This window comes from Branchiostoma lanceolatum, chromosome 16, assembly GCF_035083965.1.
Source record: "Branchiostoma lanceolatum isolate klBraLanc5 chromosome 16, klBraLanc5.hap2, whole genome shotgun sequence".
Lineage (NCBI taxonomy): Eukaryota > Metazoa > Chordata > Leptocardii > Amphioxiformes > Branchiostomatidae > Branchiostoma > Branchiostoma lanceolatum.
This window is the reverse complement of record NC_089737.1, coordinates 6,218,826-6,240,505: the sequence shown is the minus strand read 5'-3', so window position 1 is coordinate 6,240,505 and position 21,680 is coordinate 6,218,826. Positions and strand designations below refer to the sequence as shown.

The following is a 21,680-nucleotide window of genomic DNA, read 5'->3' as shown; positions in this document are numbered from 1 at the left end:
ATAAAGTTGTGGACGTACCAACTGACAAGTATCTAATACCAGCTCAGGACAAGAAATAGTCATGCTTTTAAGTACCACAGTTATCAACCAAGTATTGATGTGTTCAAAAATTTGTATTTTCTGAGAACCATAGTAGAATGGAACTCGTTGTCATCGAGTACAGTCATCCTCAATAAATAGCTTTAAAGAATGGTTGCAGTCAGTTGTGCAAAGAGCATCAAAGACTAGGTGTGACAGGCCGTTCAGTGTAATATAACCATACTACTACACCATATTTTATAAGATAGAATAATTAGCCTAATAGAATGTTATCTACATTGTATGTACCAGTGAATGCCATACTTTGTACCTTGTACAATTGTTGTGCAATAAAGTTATTATTACAACCAGCTGCTGCCACACCGCGTGCCCGCAAAACTGGTGTGTTACGCCGAATGGCAGCTATATTGATACAGATACAGTTTTTCAAAGGCATGTAGAAGCTATCTAAATCCTCCTGCAGATTCTTCGGATGGCAAGACAATATGATAGGCAGAAACACAATCCAACCGGTTGGCCAAAATTATGGATACTAGTAGTGTTTCTGTTCATGGATACTGTCTTGCCAACCAAAACATCTGCTTGGATCTTAGAAACTATCCCAGTGGCTAGCCCCATAATTTTTTCTATGAACCCCAACATCTTCCCCCAACATCCAGCCATCCTCTCGACATCCTTCTTCTTCTTCTTCTTCCTAATGCCCACAGTCAATGCAAGTTGCTGACTATTATGGCATATGATGATCCAGCACCCCTTGTTGAAAAATAAATATCAAAGCATGCATAGCTGAGTTTTCGGCGTGCTGGATCGTAAAGGGGCCGTAAGCTACATCCGCTGCCTGTGTTCTACTGATTCTGCTACGCTGTTCACCAAAACTGCTTCCCACTCACGACTAAAAAATATAAAGTGGGGAGGGGGGCGAGTATACGACTTCCGAAAATGAGGGTATTATGTTACCGTTCCCGCTTGTTTATGTAGACGAAACCCACACCTTTGTCACAGAATGAACATAAAAACTAACCTGGTGTCGAACTTTTGATGGGAATCCCGCTTTTACGTGCGAAAACAAGTGTAGTTTTACTGATTTTCATGAAAATCGGCCAAGCCAAGATGGCGACACGGAAGGTCAAAGGTTGCATTCGTGACCTTAACCTGATTATCCAAATTTGTCTACAATTTTCCGCTTGCACACCAATGTGCCTGAATGTTTATGTTTCATCAAAGACCTATCTAATGTCCTTGGTTTAATCAAGGAATGAACATATCTGTGTGATGAGGGTTAGTGCTTATCACTAACTGATCGGGCATTATCAGGTTGAACAAATTTATTATTGTAATAGATAAATCAAGAGAAAACCATTGACAATGGCTGGCACTGGAATCACTTAGCCTCCATAGCAGGCTCTGAAGGCTAGGAATCACTTGTATTACTTCCAATATTTTCTGGGATAATGTCCGACTAACAAAGACTGACATTCCCGAGGAAAAACCTACAGCCAAACCGGTAGGAACTAGTGACCATGGCACTGACCATCTCTGCCATATGGATCACCAAGCTATTGTTGCCTTATGTACTAGTAGAGACCTTTAGACAATTTTTCCCATTGACCCAAGCATAAAGAATCCTGTCTATAGTGGCCACCTATATACAATGACCTACTGTCACCTTTCACTCAGGTCCTTAGTATGGTTATCTGGAACTTAATTACGCATGAGAGTCTTACTAAATGAGGAAATGAAATTTGGACAATCTAACATTATTTTATTTTTCCCAAGAACCCAAAGCATAATCCAAACACACCTCCATAACATTTTCATTCAATATAATACAGTTTGTTGGGAACAATTCAATAAATGTTACGGCATTCTAGCAAACTTGTAAATAACTAAGTTACCTCAATGTTGAGGTAAAGGTACTTTTATATGAAATAAGCTATCTATTTTAATTTTATTTTTATCATATGCCATCATAACTCTACCAGTCACAATGGAAAAGGCAAAACACTTTTCAAGCCTTATTCAGATAAGTTTCCTGAAATTTGGAACCAAGGAATACAAGTATCATGTATGCATCAAATCACAGAAAACAACTTCAAATGCTGAGGTAAAAAGAATCAAAAAGTCAATGAAAAATGATTTCAAGTCTCAGAATAGTGTCTTAACTATTGATATACATGTATAATAATTGACTTAATACTATGACCTTTGATTCCTTTTGAAAACATCCTTTTGAATATTGTGTAGGAATTCTAAGAATCCGCATCATCACTTTCATTCTCTTCCTTATTTCTAACAACATCATCATTATCATTATCATCATTATCATCATCATTAGCATCATCATTATCATCATTATCATCACCACGTGCACCATCCTCCTCTTTGTCCTCATTGATGTGCTTCATTGCGTGTAAATACAGTTCATGTCCATCTGATGCTTTGAAGTCGCAGTGCAAACACTGGTGTGAATAAATGACTGAATGAATGATGATTTGGTTTTCCATCCGTGCCTCTCCCACGTGTAGTTTCCTGTGATTGTCCAAGCTGGGTTTGTTTCTTGCGGTGAACCCACAGACGTCACACATGTACGGGAAGTTACGCCCATGCCCCGCTTCGTGCCGCTTCAATTCGTGCAGCAGAGACGCGGTGTAAGGACACTTGGAACACTTCAACGGTTTCTCTCCGGTGTGAATGCGCATGTGCGTCGCAAGATCGCACTTCTTCTTTGCCCTGTAGTCGCACAACTCGCACGGAAACTGGCGGCTCGGGTCGTGCGAGGTCACGTGACGAATGAAACACTGACGATCTGGAGACGAGAAATCGCACCCGTGAAAATCACACTTGTGGACTTTGAGTTCTGAGTCGTGTTCTTCTATGTGCTGTTCCAGCTTTTCCTCGGTCTTGGCGACGTATCCGCACAGGCCACAAGTGATCGGATTATACATATTCATATGCTTTCCGAGATGGATACTCAAATCATCCTGAGTGTCTGCTTTGAATTCACAGTGCGGGCACTGAAACGGGTTGTCTCCATGGTCTTTGCTGTGTCTGACGACAATTGATTTTACTTTGGAAGTAAAGTCACATTTATCGCATTTGTACTGTGCGGTTTTATTGTGCTTTGTGATGTGCTGTCTGAAGCTAGCGTAGGTATTGGCAGAAAACTCACACTTTTCACACTTAAAGACCTTGCCATGGGTCTTCATGTGATCTTTCAGCTCACGCAGTAAGTAGGTCTTGTGGTTACAGACATTGCAGAAGTACTGCTGACTCTTGTTGTGCCTTTTGGAAAGGTGGTCAAAGAATTCGACCCTGTCGTCAGATGAGAATGTGCAGGACTTCACTGGGCATTTGTGCGCATGTGCGGCCTTGTGCACCTTTTTGTGTTCGTGTAGAAGCGTCAGGCTTTCAGCAAGGTGACTGCAGTGGTCACACTTGTAACAGTTCTGGCCCGGGTGGGACGACTTCACGTGTCTTTCCAGGCCCTTTGAGTTGGTGTATGCGGCTGTGCACCGCGCACACTTGTAGGGTTTCTCGCCAGTGTGTTTATTCATGTGGAGTTTCAACGCATACGCATCTGTGGTTCTGTAACCGCACTGATCGCAGAGTAAGCATTGGGTGCCGTGTTCCATCGCCATGTGTCGGGCCATTTTACCACGAAACTTGGAGGTGAAGTTGCACTCATGACACTTGAGGGCTTCCTCTCCGGTATGGACCCTCATGTGCTCCTTTAGGTGGGCCTTCCTCCGCCCCCTGTATTCGCATTCTTTACAGGCGTAGACCCGGGTCTTGTCGTGTGTGGTCATGTGTTGGTTTAGGTCTTTTTGGGATTCCGTGGTGAACTCGCATTTCGAACATTTGAGCTTGTGAGTGTGACCTTGAGTGTGACGGGCCATGACCTTGGGATATTTGGTAGTGAAGGCACACTGTTGGCATGTCAAGATTTTTAGTCCTTGGAAGCCCTTTTCTGTGTGAAACAAAAACAAAAATGTAATGTCATTTATCACCAGTAATAAAAGTATACAAGTTCATTTGCATGTAAATTCTATTGGATTCAGTTTAGATTTTTAAGTTTGGTGAAAAGTTACAAACACAAGACTTTCCAGAGCTTAAAGGCAACCTAAGCAATATTATATTTTAGGACGTTGAAAGTCGTATTTTCAAAATTAATTCTTTATTCATGTCTATCCATAGTGACTTGGAATAACACTATCCCATTGCATATTGGCCATCATGGAGCAAAGATGCAATGTCGTTGTGTGGTGGGAACTCATTGAAAATCTGAGCATTTGTAGGCCAGCCATAATTTCAAATCTTCCCGAATGCTTCCGGAGAAATAATCACATGGTCATGGCTCAATGTGCTCGGGCATTGTGACGTCACTCGATTGGAAGTTACCAAAAATTGTTGACAGAAAACGGTTACGGCTGGATTCTGGACTGATTTTTGGGTGGTACCAATAATACTCCTTTTGTGGCTTGTTTCTGCACACTTTTTAAATGCCCAAAGTATGAAATAATGATGCAAATGTGCTAATATGGGGAAGTAAATGTCAATTTCATATAGATTGCTTTATCCAGATTATTTCCAGTTTTACGCCCTGAAATCGCTTAGGGCACCTTTAAAAGACGTATCTGCAATTTGCAGGAAAATTGGATCAAGAGTTTAACCTTACAATTAAAACAAATAAGGTGGGTGTGGCTTTACGTTTTCTTTTGTCGTGTGAAGTTCTCTGCAGCTTGAGCGGTGGTTGGTTGTCTAGATTTGCCAGTGTGGTGACAGCCTCTTCAAATGATGTTGCAAACCCTGAACTGCTGTCTTTACCACTGGCCTCTGCAAAAATAAAGGAGAAATGTTCTGTAAAAATGTACTAAAACATGGAAAACTGTCAACTCTAAATACTAACATTCTATTCAAGTAAAAAGTGTTAAAACACATGTAAAACCTATTCTAACTAAAGTAGAAAAAAAGGTGCTAAAACATGACATCAAAAAGCTTATTCTATCATGTTCTTTTCCATTGATTTCCAATTCATTGAATGCAAGATTACATCTACGAACATTTACTTTTATTACAGAGACAGCCAAAACATGTAAATGACTAAATCGTGCTCCTACTGGCCTGCCAATTAGCCCCTGCAGTGAGAGATTGTGTAACATACAAAATGTAGGATAAGAACAGGTTATGTACATAACTTTGCAGGTAAAAGTGTACTTGCATGTTGCAATTTTATGAAGAAGAACTTTATTGCACGACAATTGTACATGGTACAAAGTATGGCAAGAATTCATTAACATAATACAAAGTAGAAGTATAGAATAAAACTTAACATCATAATTAATAATACAGTGCAATAAGTGCTAGCATACATTTTGATACAGCGCAACAGTTATGATCGAGTTGGTTTAATCATTAGTTTCGGTATTTTTCCTAATGTGAAAGCAGTCGTTAAGATATTTACCTATTTTCGTATTGTGGGTATTATTGCATTTAAATATATACTCAAAACGGTCGGTAGTATTGATACTCTTAAAATTTGTACTTGTTTTGAGAAATGTGAATAACTTATGTGTACTACAGTGTAGAGATCAGTTTCATATGGCAAAACACAGAAAGACAAAGTGTCACCTACTTCTCTTAGTTCCACTACTTTGTTGCTGTCTGTCTTCCAATGGTGAGTCAGGTTGCCAATCTGAATCATCATCATCATCCATTGGAGCATCATCATCTTCATCTGATGATGCTCCATCTTCCTCCTCATCTTCTGCAGCATTGGTATCATCCCCATCTTCATCCACAAGCTCCCTGATGGCTCCTAGGTCTGTCACAACAGTGTTGGAGCCCACACTACAGGACTTTGACCTGGTAACTGCCATAGCTCGAAGCTTCCTCTGTCCTTTTCCCGGTCCCCCATTGGTTGCAGAGTTTTCTTCTGATGACTCATAAGTCTCAACTGCCTCGCCGATGTGCCCCAGGTTGCCCACACTTGAAGACGTTGCTTCTTCATGTGTCTCTAAGGTGTGCAGCCTTGCACTTCTCCTTGGCGAGGCACCTCGGTTCTTGGGCATTCCTTCCTCTGCTGTTGTGTCGAGGACAACTTCTTGTGCGAATATAGACATAGGAAGTCGCTGTGGACTTGCTATTGTCACTGATCTCAATGGTTGCGACTGGGTGTGATTGGAGCTCCTACCTGAAGTTGCAGTATACGCACCGTTTGCTACTGTGGGACTGTTTGAGGTTGCTGTTACCGGAACGATGTTGGTGGCGCCATTTGTGGACGTTACTGTCTCCATTAGTTCTTGAAGGTCGTTTGACAAGGTCACCCACATGTTCCTCTGTTCTGTGGCAGAACTGCCAGAAGCACCGGTAGTGTTGGTTGGCGTATCGCTTGGAGTCACTGAGTGAACCATTCCTTGGTACTCCTTGATTAAAGAAAAATAGATTAAATGATATTGTTGCTGCCATGTTTCACTATTTAGTAGTTACATGAAAAATTCATACAAAATCCATGGTAGTCAAGACTACATGTACTTCTCAAACTCTTATTAGCAATAACTACTTAAGGGAACATATGTATTTCTAACTTTATGTCTAATTTTGGCATTCTGTTTCTGCAAAGACATATCAAATGCATATCATTGATATACTATAAATGCCTTTAATTTCGCGGAGATTCTATTTTGCAAAAGGGGAAAATGGAGGGTTTGCGGTAGAACAGTTTTAAGTTTGTGGTTGAAAGAAGGGGGTCGAAGGGCAGAACACAAAACAAACATTTTCATGGTAGTTCTAGGTTCACGGTAAAGAAGTCACTGGAAAAGTTGTGAACATAGGACCACAACAAAAATTTCAACATTTGAAGGTCAACGCTAAGATGTATCTGAACTTGTATCTGACTTATATAATACGTATCTTAGCACTTGTTATTGTATGTTTGATCTCTGTGATTTTTAAATAAGTACTTTCCACTTGAAAATTATGAATATTTTAGATTAATTTGTGTGAATTAGCTGTAATTCAGACTTGTATTCAATGTCTGCAAATGCTAATAAAGACCTTTTGACTTGACTTGACTTTCATTTGTACTATCCAACCTTTAGTGTAACATACAAGCTTTGCAGACCAAAATCAGCAACTGGCTATACATCAAAATTCAAATGCCATGTACATGTACCTTGCCTTGGCCCTGCATATCTAACTTAAAGTATATATATATATATAATGAAAAGGACCATTTTGTATGCAGAGAATTGTAAGGAATCCTTACCTTAATCATGAGGAACCACAGCTTGCTAACCAAACTCTCCTTCTTGTAAGATTCTCCCACCATGATGTTCCTGCGGCCAAGTTCAAAAACAAGTTCCTCCTGGTGCAGTCTGGGAAGGACGGCCAAGGTCACGTCCTTACTCAGCCCATATATTCTTCCTCCCGGTGCGGTTGCCATGGTAACTGAAAATATAGAAAAAAATTCCTTTCTTCAAATCAACTTGGAGGAAAAAAGAAATACTTTCAGAACAAACTCTGCACAGGGAAACATTAACAATGGCGCCTATGTCGCATTTGCTCGCGGCATATATATTTAAATATATATGTGAAATTTCCATCTAAGGGCTCGAAATTCATCTTTGGGAATAGGTGCACTGGTGCACCCAACTCAAAAAATTGGGTGCACAGAAAGAATTTTGGGTGCATCAGATAAAATAAAGTTGAATGTTCTTCAGAACATAATTACAAAGTTTAACGCTGCTGACTTTCTTAAGAACTTCAATCTGTAATTCTATAGCTAACTTCAAAATTTCAAACAAATAATACATTAAATAAAGTACAGCAAAAAGTTATCATGCTGTTTTTTATACTTACATTTCAAGCATATTCTGTATACTAGTGTACAATAGTACCTTAACCCTATAGGCTACAAAAATATATAGGTGGACCAGTGCACCCACAGCTCCAATTTTGGGTGCACTGGGTGCACATGCACCCACTATTTCGAGCCCTGCATCTTAAAGTAAGCTCGCCGGCAGCTTCGGGCCGTCATTCGGCTTTTTGTCGCAAAATCACACGAGATCTCGCGAAACTCGCAAAACAGGGCGAGATCTAGCGAGGTGACATCAGAACTTCAAATCTAAATGTATTACCACTCGCCGACGTGTGCTGAGCTTTCTCTAAATGCTACGGCCCTGCAGTTTTCGCCATCATCTTTATGACAAATGTCCCTACAATTTTATATAAATTCTGACAGGGTAGCACGGAGAGAAGTTATTCTATATCATTTCAATGTTAGGACATGTCATGCATACAAAAAACAGCGACCGTTACATATGGTTACTTTCTTCTCCGCCAATCTTCAACCAAACTTCCCTCGACAAGAACTGGCGCCTTGCTCTGACGTTTTTGTATGCAAAATAACTTAGACCGCATGTCTGAAAAGAAATTTTGTCTAATTGGAGGTAAAGTTTGGCGGGAAGTTGGAATGGGCCAGTTCGGACGCCATTTTCCGGTCTGTCGCAAAATCGCTAATTTGCATAAAATGGCCGAAATCTATTGTCGGTAGGTCGTTTCCCTGTGCTCTGTTTGCTGAGTGCAGAAAAAATTGTCTTTTTTTCACTTCAATTATTATAATGCTATACCCTATGCCCTATGGCCATGTTGATTTGACTGCATGTATATGGATGACATATACGTGGTATCACGTACGTTAAAAAAACGAAAGGAAATTCGACCATACTCTAAAACGTACAAAGCAGCTGCAAAATTAGCAGATACATACTGTAAAAAATACAGTAAATTGCAAAAATATTAGAAAATGGATGCTAATATCGCAGAAAGACAAAGTCAATTCCAAAGGCAAAGAAGAACATGTCGAAAGAATATTCACACAGCTGAAATGTATCTATTTCTGTCCCCACAGTTTCAAATTCCCCGGACTGTGGTGTTTCAAAAAGGCAACAAGCGTTTTTGTCTGTTTCATCGTTTCGCCCCCCTCCCCCTCCGAATATCTGTAGCCCTCCTTCCATATGAATTTTATTGAAAATAAGAGAGAAAAAGTACAATTTTAATGCCTCTAGATTCTAAAAATGCCCCCAACATTCTAAAAAAAATGCTGTTATGTCTTCTAAACGGTCTAGAAACTCAACAAAAACTTATACTTGTACTAACCTGGCTTGGCTTTTGGCCTTTTGCTTGCTTGGCGCGCCCTGTGACATGGAATGTTTTATTACAAAAAAAAGGGTAGGGATCATTGCATACCTGTACCTGTACAATTATACACACCATTATTTGATATCTCTCTTCCTATGATATATTGATACAATTGTAAGGAAATCTTCTTGATATTTTCGTATTATGTACCCTTTTGTAATATACAAGTTATGCATTCGCTTACCTATCATTTTAGTAGACTCGTCCACATGAGCTAGTCTCGTACGCAGAACAGTCCGGTCTTTTCAAATCGTCAGAAAAACATTTATAGGGATGACGTTATTAAACAATTTGTATGATAATCTTATGATAAGTATGATAAATATTATCTTTTGTTTTTGTAAAATTGATTCGGCAATGAACATGTTGGCCATCTGCTGTTCTGAGTACGAGAGCCAAGGGGCAAAGGTCAATAGCATGGAAATGTGATTGTCTTGTGGATTTTTTGAATGGATAGAGTTGAATTTCCAGCAGTAAGTTAACTATATCTAAGACCACAGCAAGTAAATTTTATGGATGACATCCTCCGCAGACTCCAAAATTAATGAGATAGGGTGAAAAAAAACAAGGCGGGCAAAAAAACAAAACAAGATTCCTATAAAAACAAGATTCCTATATTTTAAAATTTTCAGATCATAAATCTTGTTAAACAAGAATTGAGGCGAAAAATGATGTCATAACGAAAAGGTCTTTTATTCCTGTATTCAACCAATGACGTTTCATAAACTTGATTCAACAGTAACATGTCCATGTAGATGTGTACAACAAATGCAGAAAAAAGCTTGTTGTACCATCATCTGAAGTAACTACACTGGGTATTCATATCCGATGAAACACCATGTGTATACAGCTCAATTAACTAGACCCCCCCCCCCCATTATTTATATAATGTCCTTGCTAGAACAAATGCAGAAAACAGCTTGTTATTATACTATCATGGGCAGGAACCACACTGGGTATTCATATGCAACGAAACACCTTAGACTGTCAACATTAAACTGTTCTTGAAGATGTGTATACAGCACAATTAACTAGAAGTTAGAACAAACGCAGAAAACAGCTTGTCATACCATCATGGGCAGGAACTACACTGGGTATTCAAATGCAATGAAACATCTTAGACTGTCAACGTTCACGCATGATTTAATCAACGACGTTCACATTCACATAGCTTCCAAATGCCACAAGTATGAAATTGCAGTCATCTACCAGTATGGAATTAAAGTAGTTTCTCATCAAGTATGCAAATGAGGTCTTCATTTTCTATCCATCAACATTCTTCTCTTCATCAGTTACAAATGTCACATATTTGAATAGTCAGAGAAACTTCTTTGGGTCTTCGAGAGCTTCGCTCATGATGTTGTTGTATTCTGACTCTGAGTGTGCTTTCTTTATTCTCTTTTAACCTCTCTTCTCAGCTTCTTGAATCTGTCCCAGTCAAGTTCAGACAGCTTCTTTTGCTCTCTTGTAGAGCTTTTCTTTATAGATCTCTTGGGTGCTGCTTATACCCGCGGGCAGTGGACTGTCTTCCTGACAGCTTTTTTTTTGTGGTATATATTTAAGCATCAGTTGTTTTAGGACCTTGATGAAATATTCCCAGATCTCCTCCACACTAAAATTGGACGGATTTCTCTCCTTGAGCTGTTCCCCTAGGTCTAGTTGTCCTTTAGATAGTCCTGATTTAACTGCCTTTTTATAGATGTTCACTATGGGGGGTTTCTTTTTGTTAGGTTTATTGTGAGTTTCCATGGTTACTGAAACTGCCTCATGGTCGCTTATTCCCGGGCTAGTTATTCCACGTGTTGTACTAAATGTGAGTTTGAGAAGAGAGCAAGGTCTAGAATATTACTTCCCCTTGTGGGCGTGAGGACTACATGAGTTAAATCTGCCTCCGCTGTGTTGTTTCAATAAATTTCTGATCTGGTTAATTGCCATTCCGTATTGAAGGGAAGGGTTGACTATGGCGGGATTTGCGTCCCAATTTGTGTCAGGGAGATTAAAGTCACCAAATAGAGCTATGTTGGGCGGTGATGGTTTTGCTATCATGTGTTCAATCGCTTGGGATAACGTGTCCATGTATTGTAAGCTGGGGGGCCTATATGCTGAGCCAATGCATATGGGCCTGTAGCCAGCCTGCTGTATTGTTGCCTATACCACTTCTGCTTCCGATCGGTCGTAAGTTGGGGTCGAGACCATGTCAGATTTCACTGCTATGAACACTCCCGGCCCCCTCCCTGGCTGTTTCTATCCCTGCGGTATACATCATACCCACCAGGGAAGATTTCACCATTTGCAACCTCCGGGTCTAAGAATGATTCATTACCACTGATGACATCTGGGTTTTCAGTCCAGCAGGGGTCCATAGAAGGAGCCCTCTCTATCACTGATCCAGGAATGAAAGTCAACTTGTGACAGACTGGAGGTGGAACTGGGCATGCCACAATTATTACAGATCCACGAACACGAAGAATTTTGGTAGTGCCTGTACATTTTGTCTCCTAGTCCACAGCATTTGATATGAACCCATTGATCACAGTGGTCACATTGCATGGCTCTATGGTTGTTAGCTACGGCACGACCGGCGCAACCACCACAAGGGTATCTGACTGGACCTACTCTCCAAGCAGTAGAAAGTAGAAAGCCCGACAAAAACGCCTAAAAACCCGTCAAAAACCTGCCGGACCCACGACTCTGCTTGGAGAGTAACTGGACCTAGGTTACTGTGGACATCGCCAGATAGTATGAGGATGGCCATCAGGAAACCCGAGGGGCCCTTAATTGAAACCCAGTGGCACCGGCGCCCCGTAGCCTCTGGTGAATTTAGCACTTTGTGGTCTACCCAGCATCGTCAGTCTCAATACCTCCCTTGCTAGAGAAAACATTTAACCCTCTAGTGATGTTATCTGCTCGTTCTAGACTTCTAGTGGCGCACACGAAGTGTCGATAGATCGTGAGTGCCATGACAAAAGGCAGTATTAAAGATGAATCCAACATGGCGCCGCGTCATGGCTACCCGACGCGCGCGCCCTCGCTGGCTCATCATAGATTCTGTGCTATAATACTGTGCAGAATGTCATCCAGATTACGCTAAACATGAGAAATATGTATGTAACTACGCTATCTACGTGTATGTGTGGTTACCTCGCTACCAGAGCTCCCCAAAAGGGGCCGTACTGGAGAAAAATGCGGAGCACCAAAAATCACCACCGGTCGCTGCCTGACCAAGCCTTCTCGAGTTATGCTGGTCATTTACATACACACACGCACACACACACACACACACACACACACACACACACACACACACACACACACACACACAAAAATATGCTAGCTACCTTACGTGAATAGTTTCATCAGGTTGGTAAGTCACTTGAATTGCCTTGAGGAAGGTGACAGATGGTCACCGAAACGTCGGTTGAATAGATCTCTTGGTTGTGTAAAAAGAGTCCTTTTCTTCTGCTAGCTACCTTCTTGGCGAATATAACAACCGCTCGGTGATCGAGTGAACACCGGGTGTGTTACTACGTACATGTACCGAAAATGTCATTTGTATGAAAGTTCGTCGAGGTCCGTTTTAGATTGTATGTCACGCAACCAGCGTGTGATCTTACAGGTGGATTCAATTCTTATTTTGCATAAACGCAGACAAGATAATGTCTTTGCATGGCCTTACTCGTATGGCTTCCCTTGTAAGAGTACTTGCAGGCAGTGTCTTCCTAGTTTACTAATAACCACCAGCTTGCAAGTAAACATAAAGTCTCCTTTATTGGCAACATACAATCTGTATTACACAATGAGGCATACTGGCGTTATGTTTGGTCATACAAATGAACATATACGTGTCAATTTCTTAACGATATATATACTGGCCTTATGGCAAGATGTTGCAGCATTGAATAATCATTTTTGTCTTGTTTTTACATGCTTACATTACATTTCTCTGCATGTAGTTTATTTAAATCGTGTTATATTATAATACAAGCCATAATACCCTTTTCAAAACTATTAGTTATAATCAAATCACTGGCCTTTTACTGCAGCATATGGGATACACCAGGCAATAACACATGAGAGAAGATGGTAATGTCTACCAAGAATGTATGACAGTCCATAAACAATCCATAAATATATACATATCTTATTCCCAACCCTATTTGCTGTATCATACATATACATTAAAGGAAGCTAGCATATCCGTATCCACATGTGGCAATAATAAACCATGGAAGCATAAGGAAAGTAATAAAATATCAATAGATGTGAGCTTGGCTCAAAGTTATAGAAAAACAGAATTCTCCTCAACTGGCAGCATTTCACAAAAGTTAGATAAAACACTGTGTTACAAAATATATACATTTTGCGAATATATAATGAGATTTTCACCGTACTTCAAAATCATTGTCACCGTCACCAACCATCTTTAACAGCTTCTATTGGACAACTCTGACTGTATACATATTCATCTATACATGCGTAGTAGACTGTGATGAATATCTTCACGTATAAAATCATAAACCCTAAGAGAAGAATAAATTGCAGGCGCACCAGAGATACAAATATCTCTATTTTTGATACCATATCCTCTTTTTAAAGCAATAACAAAAAAAAACTTGATCACCAATGACCAAGAGAATATCTATCCACAATTTACATACTAGAAGCAAGCAAACCCCTATCTATGATGTTCCTGGTCATCAAACCATGAAGATTTACATGTATGGAGGTTGGGTGTGATTTTCTCAAGAGTAAAATACACTCACAGAAGCGGTCTATGCTATATTTTTCTTATCTAAATTCTGTACACTTTGTGTCAATCAAAATATTATCATGATATCACTCAGTTAAGTCAGGAAATCGTGCCTACGGACAAATTACCCTCTGCAAAGCATCAGTGTTTATCTTTTACCGTATAGTTCGACCGCGTAATTTCTCTCCTCTTCACTATGTCTCCCCATGTGTTTAAACAGCTCCCTTCTCCTTGCCGTGGAGTGGTTACAGAAATGGCACTTGTAGGGTTTCTCCCCGGTGTGAGTTCTCAGGTGGTTGACCAGGGCAGACTGCACGGCCGCCCGGTAGGCACACTTCGGGCAGGCGTACGGGCGGTCCCCGGAATGCGTGCGGAGATGCTTCACCAGATCCGGCTTCCGACTCGTCCTGTATTCGCAGTGGTCGCACTTGAAGGGTCTCTCACCGGTGTGCCGTTTCATGTGGACTTGGACGTGCTCCTTCCTGGCGCCCGTGTAGTCGCACATGGGGCATTTGAAGGGTCTCTCACGGGTGTGGACGCGCACGTGTTGTTTGACGTTGCCACGATGACGAGTGAAGTAGGAGCACAGCGGGCAGTGGTACAGTTTCCTCCACTTCCGGCTGCCGTCAGATATCTCCGAGGTCGCAGAGGATGAGCCTTCGTCAGCACCTAGTCGGCAAGGAAAGGATCGATCAATCAATCAATCAATCAATCAATCAATCAATCAATCAATCAATCAATCAATCAATCAATCAATCAATCAATCAATCAGGAGTATGATATTGTGCACGGAGCGAAATCTGCTTCCTGTTCAGAAAATGATGGCCTTCTACATAGACAGATTTAAATGACCTTATACATACATACATACATGTACATACATACAAGTACATGTTGTATTGGACCCGTTGTATTGCATCAGTCCTGAAAAAGTATAAACTATCAAACACAACAACTGTTTTGTTTTTGCATCTTGTGTGTCTCGGCTTCTGTTTGGCTCTTTGCAACGCTATCGCTTCTTGAACCGTGCAAGTAGCCAACCAGATGTGACAACACAAAAGAATGCGAAAAAACTGCAGCTACAAAAAAGAATATTTACCTGTTTCATGCTCCGACCCAGGCGGCCTCTCCAGATTCTCGCCCTCCGTTCCCCTGGGCGCGTCACCGCTGTTCAGCATCTGTTGTTCCAGACTCTCCGTCAGAGACGCGCCGCTAAGGACGCCTTGGATCAACTCTCTCTCTTCCTCATTCACGGAGTCGCTTAGGGGTGACAGTGGCTCCTTTTTGATTACAATGCTGAGTTCTCCCTGTGTCAGAAAATCCGGCGGTTGTTCCTGGTATGCGTACTGCTCTTCTGACGTTTGACTTTCACGAGGGTTAACTCTGTTGTTGTCAACTTGGTGGCGAGCTGGCATGGCTTCGTGAGACTCCATTGGTACAGGCTCTCCCTGTGGATGCTTCTCGATATTTTCTACTTGATGAGAAGACGGTGATGACTGGTGTGCGTGGGCCGTGTCTCCCGGATTGACGTGAACAGGAGGATACGTCAGTGGTGAAATTGTGTCAAAGGTACGTGGGACCCAGACCGTAGAACCGTTGATTTGCACAAGCTTTTGGAACCCAGGCAGAGTTTCAAGTGAAGTCGACACTGTAGAGGGAGGACCATCGTGAGGTTGTGTTACAGAACTTTCACCATTCCGTCTGCGGTAAGGGAACGCTACGGATGACTCGCAAAGCTGCGCTGTCTGATGGTTGAGTTGTCTTTCTGCAGAGGGAGTTAGTTCGGATAGCACGGGTTCCATATGAGCTTCTGTTGAAGATCGTCCACCTTGTCCATGGTAAGAGGGAATGAGTGGGCGTGGAACCGAGGATGTGTCACTTCTCTGTAGCTGCCTTTCCGCGTAGCCAATCGGTTCTGGTGGCATTGAAGATGACTGTAAGTTCATTGATGGTCTGCTCCTGTGTTCTTCCAGTCTCTTGTAAATGGGTGCTTCATGAAAAACCGACGACAACACGCTGCCTGAAGCATTTTCATCCACAGTCCCTGGCTCTTTCGGATTGGAATTGGTGATGTCTGATGTCATCCTCTCGTGAGAATTTTCTTCACAATTTTCCGTGTTTCTTGAGCAAGGAAGGTTGCTGTCAACCTTAGTCCCGGACAACCCCTGTAGGTGGGTTTCATCTTGCCTTCCAAACGACGCCACAATGTCCTTTGATGTTCTTAAATGTTTCCTTCCACTTTCTTCTTCTCTGTGATAAGAATCTATCGCTTCGAATGGCATTTGAGATGTAGCTCTAGAAGTCACATATGTGTCCCTATTGTTTTGCTTCCTCATACCTGGTAATATGAATTGCCTTAATTTTAAGGGTAGAGAAGATTCTCGTGTCTGTGATATGCTTTCTCTTTTATGTGAAGAGCCATCTGGTTCCTGCAGTACTGCAGGAAAAGATGACTGAGACGTTGGTGAATCCCCATTATCTCCCTGTCTTACTGTCGGCGATGCTTCTTCCCGTGGTATTGTCGACCTATCCTGTCCGTGTTCTTGTTCTGCTGGGGCTCTGTTACTTTCATGTTGTCTAGGGTAAGCTACGTTTATTTTCTGTGATTGTTGAGCTCTGGATTGGTGTTTTGTCGCGCCACCGTCCACTTGTAGAGGGTTTCGGTGAGTGGCTGCTACGTTTGGCATCGCAGATGACGCAGGTTTCGAAAAGTCACTTGCAGTTGCTGCACTATCTTCTGATGTCTCGTGAGGAGTACTCGACTTCCTGTCAGATAGGTCTTTTTCGCTTTTCCTCTCTCCTTCGCTGTCATTCTTCCAAGACGCAGCCGAGTCCTTTGAAATGGAAGATACCCATTCTATATGTAAGGATGGACTTTTGGGTTGTGTCCAATAGGGAAGAATTTGTGGCGCGTCTACAGACAGGTCACGATATTGTACGATCTTGTCTTCTGATGGTCTCTGATAGGCGGGTGAAATGCCGTTAGTGTGGTGTACCGTTAGGTCGCCGCTATCATGGCGTTTTGATCGCTTAGAAGATGTCGCTTCGTCTGCGGGTACCGTAGCGATGGACTTGCAGACGTCTTTTTTGTCTGTTTTTCTCTTGCCCCTGGGCACTCTTTGCATCGATGCAGCGGAGAAACGCAAATGACCGTCTTCATCAGTCTCTGTCTGCGTCTGGCTGGATGATATTGACTGTTGCGGCACAGGTAGTGTTGGTAGGTTGTGTGTAATTTTTTTCCTACTATAGCTTCGTCCAGACTTTCTATAGATAAATCGTGAACCAAGTGACGTCGGTCGGTTGGTGGTGTCAGAGACGTTTACCTCCGGTTGATTCTGATACTGAGATTGTGGAGTTTCTTGTGCAGCCGTGCATTCAGAAGATGTTGCAGTGATGCTACTTTGCGAGTGTCGGTCAGGTGGTCTTGTGTCCGGTGACGTTGACGCATCCGACGAAAGCGTGGCGTTGTTCTCTTCTTGTTCTCGATAGCGATACTCTTCATCTTGTGACACTGAAGACGTGGAAGGATCACGCCCGTACTCATCCCGACGTTCCAGCGGCGACTTGTCTTCATCTTCAGACGAAGGCCTGTCAAATATCTTCCTGTTTTCGGCCTCTTGTGGCATGTGGTCATGCGACATCTCTTGGCGATGAGTGTTATATTCAGTGTACGCATGTGCGTGGCTCCACCGCTCCTGGTCTGTCCGCCGTGCTGTGACGATTTGGTAACTTTCCTTCGTATCTCTTCGCTCTTGTTCTCTGACCTCTTCCCTATCTACCGACCGCATGCTTAAGTCCGTGGGCGCGTCCATGTGTGCGTCTCCCCTGTACGACTCTATATACCTGTCTACCGGCACCCCGCGTCTTCCAACTAGCTCACCCGCCCATGACGATGGATCATAGAAGCCGTACCCTACCCTCCGGGTCACGTGGCACGTGACGTCAGGGGTGGTCGGCTCGGATTGGCTGTCGAGCTGCTGGTACTCCCGCACCATGACGTCATGGAGCGTCGTGATCAGCACCTGTCGGAAGTCGATGTCTCTCCGACCAAGTTCGATCAGGACCTCTTGCATGTACAGCCTGAGAAATGAAACATTCAACATTCCTTAAAGTTAGACCGTAGAGTTCTTTTCGACATAAATCATTTGTTATGAATACTAAACATTTTGAAGTAATCAAACAACAAACATATTGAAAGTTCATCTGTGTTGATAGAACTATGCTATTTGTTTGTTTGTTTGCTTTGAAAAAAGTTGAGCTGCAAATTGCCAACACAAAAATTGGACCCAAATGAGACGGGGGGCGCCATAGACATTCTGCAACATATGATCCACTGCTCACCGAGTCACGTGTTCTATCTGCATAACGTGACGTCACAGAAGCAGTGGATTTCTCATTCCTTGGCAAAGCATGGAGCTGATCAGTCGAAAATTTGGTTAAGTCCAATTTTTGTGTTTGCAATTTGCAGTTCAACTTTGATTCAAAGCAAACAAACAAACAAACAAACAAACACACAAACAACAAACAATACGAACCTGGGTAGGACGGCCAGGGTGACATCCTTGCTCAGACCGAACACTTGAGGCCGACTGGAAGGCATCTTGACCGGCAACCTGTTACGTACAACACAGAAAGCAGGAAAATTAAGAATTTGTACAAATTCTACACAAGCTATGCTACTTTATCTTCCATTCAGAGCATATTTGTCTAATTTGAATGAATGCTTCTAAATCCAAAACAAGAGTCCGTAGGACACAATTCTCCGTGAAGTATTTATAGTATGTACAAGTATTGACCCACACAAATTGCATCTCTGCACACTGTCCAAGTAGTGTTTTATAGCAAGTAAAGAAAAAGTGTTTGTTTATCTTTTTCGTTCAATACAGGAGTGGTCAACCTGCTGAAAAGTATGTTTTTACAGCATGGCACAGATGGGATCTAGAAATCCGGGAAAAGTCACAAAGTTAGATCTAGATGGCCCCTTTTCAATTATCAACGAACCATTCTTATTCAGCCTTACAACTAAGATGTATCAGAAATCACAAATATGCAGTAAATCCTCTTTCCACAATTTATTTTGCCTCTGTTTCTTATTTTATCTGTGCGAACCAATAAACAAACAAACAAACGTACAAAAAGAAACGACAAAGGTGGCAAAAACGTGTACTGCGTGTCTACTAGATGCGTGGGCTGGATTCATGTTCAAACTTCCTTAGCTTAAAGGTTAATCGAAGCCACATATCTTCCAATTTCCCCCAAAAGGGTGGACCTTCTGGGCTTTAAGATGACCTCACCCCACGTACATGTATCATCATCTCCACGGAGTCAGATTCAGGGTGATTGAAATCCATTCTTTCATTACTACTATTTAGCGGAAGTCGATATCATCAAATATGTTAAGATACTATAAGGGCATAAACTTCAGTCATGCAGTTTTAAACAACGTTACGCTTGAAATAACATGTGCGACATTTTGTTGTAAGAAGGCGTTCTATGTAGTATACGCTTCTGCCACTGTTTTTAATATGTTTCTGTGTTTAATTCAACATAACGCTTAACGGTGCACTGTACTTTATCTTGTTTAAAAGATTCAAACATAAAAGAGAAAATACACAGTAGAGCCGTCCCCAAGAGACACGCATATAACAGAGGCACCCCTTGATAGAACATCGCACATACGCATATACAAAAAACACACACACACAAATACAAGATAAGACAATTTCAGATATAAATACTGTACGACACATATAAGTATCTACTTATCATTCAGATACAAAACAAAGTTTGAGCCCATCACCCATGTACGAGCTAAGATTTGATATACATGAAATTCATTTTAGGTGCCAAATAACGTGACGGCTCAAACAATAATCTCCAATGTTATGGAAGGATTTTAAAGTCGCAACGTTTTCTGACCAGCCCCTTTCTATCCGACACGCAACCATCATAACATCTGCTTGGAGACTGCCGAATAGCCATGATCGGTTTCGAGACTAGCGGTCTACCTATGCATGTGTATATCCCACAACAGTAAATAGCCCAGTGAAATATGTCTGTGGTTCGAGGCGTATGATCATGCCCTTCCAATTGAACATGCTTTACTGATTGGTAGCGAGGCTACAAGTCTATCTGTCCCATAACAGTGAATACCTTTGCTAAGTTAAACATACATCATACCTGCCTAAGTCTGTAGGCCAGTGAAATAAGTCTGTGGTTCGAGGCTAGTATTATCATCTCCTTTCAAATTGAAAATGCTTGTATCCTATACCAGTATTTCTACAACAGATGTTGCTGTTCTCCTGACATCAGAAGTAGGACGGCAGCAACAAAATATTCCAACCGCCCTAGGATATAGGCTACTCTTTTCAGTGGTTTATACCCTCCCACCCCCTTAACTTAAGAGAATTCCAGGCAACTTACCTTTTCTTTTTAAATATCACACACTGCGTCGTTTTGTGAAACTGTAGGACCCCTCCATGGTTGTGACTCGCCACATGAACTATTGTGTGAAGCTAAACATAAATCGGTGACTCATACCAAGGAGGTCTGATACTTGCGTGGGTTGAACATCCGGCCACACGGAAAATCACTTCTAGATGTCGGTAACGTAACATACTAACACTGAAACATAATTCCTAGAAAACCTTTTCCGAAATCACTACACCGCGTACCAGCGCTACTGGAATCGGGCGTCTTCCTTACCTTTCTTACGTCCCTGCCAAGACGCTCTAAGAAATGTTGTGACTTCCTCAATGGCCTGGAAACGTCTTGAGACAGCCTCACGTCACATTCTGGTCGAACGGAGCTGGCCCGGAAGGAACATGGAGGTTGTCTAAGAATTCCGGTCAAAGGTCAGCTGTGGAAACTCGATGTTCCTAGTGTCGCGGTATATCAGCTGATAGATTTCAGGACGGCGTTTGCATTTTGTGGTGTTAGTGCCACGCTTGCAAGCGTGTGCGATAAGTAAAAAGCAAAAGTTCACTCAAACCAACGCATTGAACGCATTTCGGTACGGTACACTGATCTTAAACCAATCTGCCTACTAAGCAAGACCTGATAGCTTGGACGATGTAAAACCGGTTCCGTTATGTATCATCGGATTTTGCCTGGGGCTAGCTAGGTAAAGGGAGCCAGGTTAGGAGTAGAAAAATTCTAGACTACTCTTAGCTTGTAGTGAAGCAATTACTGCCTGACGCGTTAACTGAAATTTTGCAACTGTTGACAATCTTGCCAGCGAGAATAATTTTAGTTGGATAGAACACTGCCCATTGTTGACTCATAATCAATCGTCGTTTATGTATTTTTCCACCAGCCTCTGTTTCTTTGTACAGGAGTCATTCTAATTATCTAGGTCATCTCTTTTTTGTTTGTTTACCAACCCGCCCGCCCGCACGCCCGCCCGCCCATCTTCACCCCCCTCCCATTCAACTAATTCTACTATCGAAATTCACGATTCTTGTGACGAGGTGTGCTCAACTTAGGGTCCCCCGAAAGTACGAAATGGAACGAAATGGAACGAAATGGAACGAAATGGAACGAAATGGAACGAAATGGAACGAAATGAAACGAAATGGAACGAAATGGAACGAAATGGAACGAACTAAAACATATGTAACATTATGAAATGAAATACCAGTAGATAGCGAAATATAAGGAACGTTGTAACATTCACAGTAGACGGGAACAGGAA

General features: G+C 41.9%; 3 protein-coding genes across 3 annotated transcripts; all 3 read right to left on the bottom strand.

Moving 5' to 3' along the window:
- Window positions 1-1,779: 1,779 nt before the first annotated feature.
- On the bottom strand, window positions 1,780-9,235 carry LOC136422067 (zinc finger protein 665-like). The gene is made up of 5 exons (XM_066409701.1): window positions 9,196-9,235; window positions 7,304-7,485; window positions 5,672-6,461; window positions 4,747-4,872; window positions 1,780-4,006 (listed from the first exon to the last, which is right to left on the bottom strand). Exons 2-5 carry the CDS (start codon window positions 7,478-7,480, stop codon window positions 2,289-2,291), a joined length of 2,811 nt encoding a protein of 936 aa, XP_066265798.1. The 5' UTR covers window positions 7,481-7,485; window positions 9,196-9,235; the 3' UTR covers window positions 1,780-2,288.
- Window positions 9,236-13,724: 4,489 nt separating this feature from the next.
- On the bottom strand, window positions 13,725-16,965 carry LOC136421794 (uncharacterized). The gene is made up of 2 exons (XM_066409357.1): window positions 15,087-16,965; window positions 13,725-14,656 (listed from the first exon to the last, which is right to left on the bottom strand). The coding sequence occupies exons 1-2, from the start codon at window positions 16,672-16,674 to the stop codon at window positions 14,136-14,138; spliced, it is 2,109 nt and encodes a 702-aa protein (XP_066265454.1). The 5' UTR covers window positions 16,675-16,965; the 3' UTR covers window positions 13,725-14,135.
- On the bottom strand, window positions 16,718-20,927 carry LOC136422184 (uncharacterized). Its single transcript, XM_066409829.1, has 4 exons — window positions 20,693-20,927; window positions 18,523-18,600; window positions 16,927-18,067; window positions 16,718-16,753 (listed from the first exon to the last, which is right to left on the bottom strand). The coding sequence occupies exons 2-4, from the start codon at window positions 18,585-18,587 to the stop codon at window positions 16,718-16,720; spliced, it is 1,242 nt and encodes a 413-aa protein (XP_066265926.1). The 5' UTR covers window positions 18,588-18,600; window positions 20,693-20,927.
- Window positions 20,928-21,680: the final 753 nt, after the last annotated feature.